The 6626-nt window shown below is 47.4% G+C and overlaps 1 protein-coding gene across 1 annotated transcript; it reads left to right on the top strand.

The window, feature by feature from the left end:
* Positions 1–2537: 2537 nt before the first annotated feature.
* Tmem215 (transmembrane protein 215) lies at positions 2538–5402 on the top strand. The gene is made up of 2 exons (XM_032905037.1): positions 2538–3758; positions 4011–5402. The coding sequence occupies exon 2, from the start codon at positions 4070–4072 to the stop codon at positions 4775–4777; it is 708 nt and encodes a 235-aa protein (XP_032760928.1). The 5' UTR covers positions 2538–3758; positions 4011–4069; the 3' UTR covers positions 4778–5402.
* Positions 5403–6626: the final 1224 nt, after the last annotated feature.

Here is a 6626-nt window from a genome sequence, read left to right as displayed (position 1 = left end):
AAAAATGTTCAACATTTTTAGCCATCAGGGAAATGCAAACAAAACAACTTTGAGATTCCATGTTATACCTGTCAGAATGGCTAAGATCAAAATCACAAGTGACAGCTAATGCGGGAGGGTGTGGAGCAAGAAGGACACTCCCTCATTGCTGGTGGGAGCGCAGTTTCTCATAAAATTGGGCATTGATCTACCTCAAGACGCACAAGGCATATTCCCAGACACTCCATCCTACCACAAAGACATTTGCTCAACTATGTTCATAGCAGCTTCATTCATAATAGCCATAAACTGGAAACAATCCAGATGTCCCTCAACCAAAGAGTGGATAGAAAAAAATAATGTGATTCATTTACACAATGGAGTATTGCTCAGCTGTTTTTTTTTTAATGACTTCATGGAGTTTGCTGGCAAACGGATGGAACTCAAAAGCATCATCCTGTGTGATGCAACCTAGACCCAGGAGGACAAACATGGCATGTGTTCACTTATGAGTGGACATTAGCTGTAAAGTTAAGGAAAACCATGTTATAGTCCACAGACCCAGAGAGGCTAAGTAGTAGGAGGGCTTACGTGGGGGAATATCCGTGGGAAGGGGAAACAGAATAGATTTTAAGGGTGAAACAGGGGTGGGTGGAGATGGAAAGAGGAAGGATCAGGTGTGGGGGTGGAGGGAGAGAAAACTGGAAGAAAAGCATGGAATTGGGGGGCATTTCAGTGCGAGGTAGAAACCTAGTGCAATGGAAACCCCATGGAATCTATGAAGGTGGTAGAGAGGAGACACCTATTAATGGGGGACGCAGAGCCTGGACAGACCATCCTCTGTAACCAGGCAAGGCCTCAGTGCAGCACTCCCCCATTGCTAGAAGGAGTGCAGACTTGTACAGTCACCAGCCCAGCCACAAAACCTCCCACCTACAGTTTGTTGTGCCTGTAGGATGTGCAGGGACTGAAGCCTAGCGTAACTGTCATCAGAAGGACCAGAGAGACTTCATCCAGCAACTGATGGGAGCAGATACAGAGAATTCCACAGTCAAATGGCAGGCAGAGCTCAGGGAGTCCGGTGGAAGAGGGGGAGGAAGGATTGGAGGATCGAGGGAGGTCAAAGACATCACAAGAACATGCTCTACAGAATCAACTGACTGGGACTCAAAGGGAACCTGCATGGGTGTGTATGTTATGGTTGTGTAGCTTGGTTTTCTTGTGGTATTCCTAACAATGGGAGTAAGGGGCTATCTTTGATTCCTTTGGCTACGTTTGGGGCTGTTTTTCTCCTACTAGGTAGCCTCCACCAGCCTTGATGTGAGAGTATGCGTCTAATCTTACTGTAACTTGTTTTACTTGCTGTATTTGTTTAATGCCTGTGGGAGGGCTGCTCTTTTCTGAGGGGAGGTGAGGATGGATCTGAGGGAGGGAGAGGTTGTAGGGGAGGGGGGAACTGAAGTCGATATACAATATGTGAGAGAAGAATACATAAAAACAGAAAGGTAAACTTCCTCAGAGTAAAGAAAAACATCTTCTTTAGAGTCACAAATATGTTGTTGGTGTATGGGGTGGATAGAGCTCACTGAGAAAGCAGCTTGGAGGACAGGTAAGTGCAGCCTGTGACATTTGAGCATGAGGTGTCTGTAGATGATCCAAATGGCATTATCAAGCACACCGTGGAATACTAGAGCCCTGAAGCTGAGAGACCAAGTCAAGGAAAGAGACTTAGGAGTCATCAGCCTTCCAGGGGAAGACAGAAGAGCTGAGGGCGAGAGTGCCGGCCGGCCGCAGAACAAGACGCAGCCTATAAACAAAGGGGAGTCCAGGAAGTTGCCTTCAAATGGGTGACAAGAAAGACAGAGGGCATCAGTAAAAGATGAGAAAGGGGGGTTGGGGGGAGAGAAACACATTCAGTAATTGGAGCTGGTTGCTTCCCTTTTCCCTAACAAAACTAACTTCCAGAGCAGCAATGAGTCAGGGAAACAGACTAACAGACTTGGGGTCCCAGGCGCCTCTGTAATCCAGACACATCTGCCCAACATAGACATTCGAGTGAAGGTGCTAAAAACAAAAAACAAAAACACTACCCCTTTCCTGATCCAAATGGCCACGCGCCTATCCCCTCACTTTAGCCCTCTGCCTTTTCCCCTTTCTTCATTCTTGTTATGTGCCCAGAAGTGCAGCCAGCTATGTAATAAGTTTGAATCTAAAAGGCAAACACGATAAACAACAGAATAAAAAGGAGAAGAAGCCTGCCCTCTGATGACCCTGGTTAAAATGAGAAACCAGAGATCTACCTCTCTGCCTCAAGCCAGGGTAGTGGGACCCATCCTTTAGAACCACTTTCTTCCAAACACCGCTCTCAGCCTGGCATTCTTGGGGCCTCGTCCTGTCTTGTCTTGCTTTATGAACAAGTCTCCAAGGCACAGACTTACACCCTCTAACCTGCTGGCACCATCTGTCAAACATGTGAACACTTAATCTCAGCCTAAAACCCTCCCAGTGTTCTTCGCTGCTTAGTGGATAAAGCCAAACGCCCTCATCTGCACGGGCAGGTCTCTGATGGTTTGGATCCTGCTTTCCATGTGGAGAGCACTACCATTATACTAGGAGAAGAAAAGAGTATGCCTTTCTGTGTATTTTGAACAGGAACCACGAACCAAAGCCTTGTGCTAGGAATTTACACTTCTGTAACAGTCGCAGCGTTTGCTCAGACATTTGGTGTTAATAGTCTCCTGATGACTGATTCTCAGAAAGGTGAGATCACTTATTCTGGTACACATGGCCAGCTTAGGTGGAGAAGACCTGGATGTCAAAATTTTTTCCTCCAAATCAGAAACTCGGCATGAAAGGATGTACCTTTTGCCTTCCTAATTCCCTTCCTCTACCTTAAACAGACCGGGTGGAGGATCTCAGCCACATCCAGTCCTCCCTCGGGACAAGGGAACCGTTACACTTCTTTGGGTGAACCCTCGACTGAGACTAGCACTGGGCTGTCAGCAAGACAGGATAGAATCTTGTCTCCTGGTTGTGCCTGACCCTTCAAACCAAAGTCCGTCCTGCGGGCTACCTGGTCGTCGACCCTGTTTGAAGATCAAAACCAGGAGCCCTTCTTCCTTGCCTCAGTCGAAGTGGTTGGAACCACGACTGTGGGACTGAGTTTCCCAGGCTACTTTCTGGAATGGGAGTCCAGCAGAGATGCGGGTGACACCTAGGCAGAGGCAGGACCTGCGACCCAGCTTCTTCGAGGCTATCTTGCGCGTGGTCCCTGAATTTGGAACTCAGACGGTGCATCAGCGGCCCCGTGGGCAAGGCGCTCTGGACTCCGGCAGCGGCAGCGGCACGGACACGGGTCCAAGCCACCTGCCCGCTGCACCGCGACGAGAGCCCCCAGCAGCGGCTTCCCGAGGCCGCTGGGCTCTGACCCCCTCGCGCCCCCGCGCGTCCATCTCTGTTCCCAGCGCGGTGCAAGTGATGTAAGGCGGCCAGGCTCGCGCGTTTTTTCCTGCCGGGACGGAGTCCTCCCTCCTCGCTGGCAGCGCCGCGCGCCCACTCCGATCCGCTGCGCCCAGGTTCCCAGGCTCCGCTTCCTGAGCTCTGGCGACTGCTCCCAGCGGCTGGGAAAGACCCTCCTCCCCTATCCCACCTCCCTCCTCCCCTCCCCACCCCCCTCCTGTGCAGAGTTGGTGGGGAAAACCAGGCTTGGCTCTCAGAATCCAAGGAGAGAACCGAGGGACAGCTAACTGGAGACGCTGAGAGGTGGCAGGAACCTTCAGGTAACTCGGTGACCATACTTAGCACATGTTGGTATGAGATAGACAGGGTTGCAATAGTGATGGGGGCAGAAAAGAGGGGGAGGGAAGGAGAGAGTGGGTAAGGGGGGGAGAGAGAGAGAGAGAGAGAGAGAGAGAGAGAGAGAGAGAGAGAGAGAGAGAGAGAATGTCAGATAGCAAGATAGCAAGAAAGAGTTGGTGGGTGGGAAGTTGGATTGGATTTTTTTTTAACCCCCGTGGTTTCACTTCCCACAGAAAAGGAAAAGGGGTACTCTCTGGCTACCAGGCAGCCCCCAACCTGGATGGAGTAAAAGATGAGACCTGATGACATAAATCCGAGGACTGGGCTGGTGGTGGCCCTGGTCAGTGTTTTCCTGGTCTTCGGTTTCATGTTCACTGTCTCTGGCATGAAGGGGGAAACTCTGGGGAACATCCCTCTGTTGGCCATTGGGCCAGCCATCTGCCTTCCAGGCATTGCGGCCATTGCTCTGGCCAGGAAAACCGAAGGCTGCACCAAATGGCCGGAGAACGAGCTACTGTGGGTCCGCAAGCTGCCCTGCTTCAGGAAGCCCAAGGACAAGGAAGTAGTGGAACTCCTGAGGACCCCATCAGATCTGGAGTCCGGCAAGGGGAGCTCCGATGAACTCGCTAAGAAGGCAGGCCTCAGAGGCAAGCAACTCCCACAGGGACCAGGTGAGGTGCCTATGGCCAGCTCCATTACTACCCCCACTCCCACAGAGGAAGGAGAATGCCAGAGTCTAGTTCAGAGTGGGAGGCAGGAGGAAACATCCAGATATCTGGATGGCTACTGCCCCTCGGCCAGTTCCCTCGCCTACAGTGCCTTGGATGCCAAGTGCTCAGGCTGGGACAGATCTGACCGCCCTGAACCCGAGGACAGCATCTTCTTTGTGCCCCAGGACAGTATCATCGTTTGCTCCTACAAGCAAAACAGCCCCTATGACAGATACTGTTGCTACATCAACCAGAGCCAAGGCAGGTGGGACCACGAGACAATAGTCTGACCTGTGCACACAAGGGTCCCATGTTGACAGACACGCCGCTCTACTCAGCTCCCAAGGGAAGAGCATCTCTGCTCCGACAGCCTTCACACTGTTAGGAACTGGCATGGTATGTGATGGGGTGCAGACCTCTGGTGCCTGATACTCGTGTAAATAGGCATGTTGGGGGCATATTTTAGGGAAGTACAGAGAATTAAGGACAGTGAAAAGAGGCAGGAAACAGAAAAGAAAGTTTGGTCTGCTTCTGAACAAGGTAAACGATGTTGAATGCTTTGCAAAACAGTCCCAAAATGTTGGTCATCAGGTGAGTCTAGAGGGCTTCAGCTGCCGGGTATCAAAGGCTGCAGGAACTATTCACACAAAAACTGACTGCTTTGCGTCTGAAAAATGTGAAGGAAAATTGTATGTTTCTTTGTATGATTTTTTTTTTTTTGCCGGATGATAGCTTTCCACACGTGGTAATTGCTGAGGCATTACAAACTCAAGATAGAATAGGTAAATCGTCCTGATATGTGATGGGTTTTGGAGTGAAAGGAGTTAAAAATCGTTGGAATGTATAATGGAATCCTGACCTCTGACAAGATCCTGGTTTCAAATAAAGTGTTGATTATGTTATGTGAAACGTTAATATTTTTTTAGGTGGTCGTGTTACTTCTTAATTCATTTGAATTGAGTTGCTGGAACTTTATCTGAAGTTTTTTTAAAAATATTTATTAAGATTAATGTATTTCCTTATCGGGTGCAAAATGACTTGATGTGATATTTTCACGGATTAGGATTTTTTCTTATCAGTTCATAAAACAAATTTTACAAAATGCCTTGAACATTTCCGGGAGGCATGTACTAGGAATTACTATATCCCTTTAAAGTATGAAACTACAAGTTAATCCTGTAGTCCTGAGCATTATGAAAAATTTGTATAAGATGTGACGGTTAGGCCTTTGGAAATGCTGTACATTTGTTCAACAGCGCCCCTCCCCCCAACTATGACCGAGAATGCAATGAAACAAGAGTTAATTTATAAGGTTGAACTGAAGCCCTGATTTTATTAACTTCACTGGATCAGAGAAATTTACATGATAAAAATCTCATTACTTCCCACCTTTTTGTGGCTGAGGGAAGAAACATGGTCATGCTATCCTAAAATGTATTTCCTATTTGCCTTGCTTAATTACAACAGATAAAAAGAATTATCAGCTGAAATGCCATCTTATCTTTCTTGTAGAATAGCTGAATTTTATATACATATATATATAGGAATGGTGGTAGATTTAGGCTTGGGAATTAGGATTATTTTATACCCTTCAGTGAACTTGAATTCCAATCATTATGTCAAATAGTTTTAGTTACTTTCTCCCAAAAGGTGAATTAAGGACAGAAGAAATGTAGGCTTATCTTTTATGTATTTCAAGTCCAACCCTGTGATTCTTAAGTGTGGGAACAGTCCTGTCTTAAGGACTATGCTCTTAAAAATCATAATTCTTGAATGATGTTTAAGATCAAAAGGATGTCATCTTTCTAGTCAGGTCTCAATGTCAGAAAATGAGGTGTGTGATCTTGGACAAAGTTCATCTTCCAACACCTCAGTTTCCCAGTCTGTGGAAGAGGAATGGGGATAGATTGGTTTGCATACTGAACCGATTCCATCACTCATTCCCAGGAGGTATGGTCTAAAATACTATTACCACAGAAACTGTGTGTTGCAGGAAATAAGCTACAGCAAAATGCATGCCCACCTTCTACAACCCATGATCAAAATCATGCAACATGGATTAAATTGCTGCTACTCAAAAGACTTTTGCAGACATGAAAGCAGGCGTATTTCAGTACTATGTATTAGTTATTAGATGCC

This window comes from Rattus rattus, chromosome 1 (genome assembly GCF_011064425.1).
Source record: "Rattus rattus isolate New Zealand chromosome 1, Rrattus_CSIRO_v1, whole genome shotgun sequence".
In the NCBI taxonomy this organism is placed as follows: Eukaryota; Metazoa; Chordata; class Mammalia; order Rodentia; family Muridae; genus Rattus; species Rattus rattus.
The sequence above is the reverse complement of the archived record's forward strand: the minus strand, read 5'-3'. Positions and strand labels throughout refer to the sequence as shown.

Excerpts from the sequence above, each read along its gene's own strand:
- Tmem215 (XM_032905037.1), top strand. The coding sequence starts at position 4,070 with ATGAGACCTGATGACATAAATCCGAGGACTGGGCTGGTGGTGGCCCTG.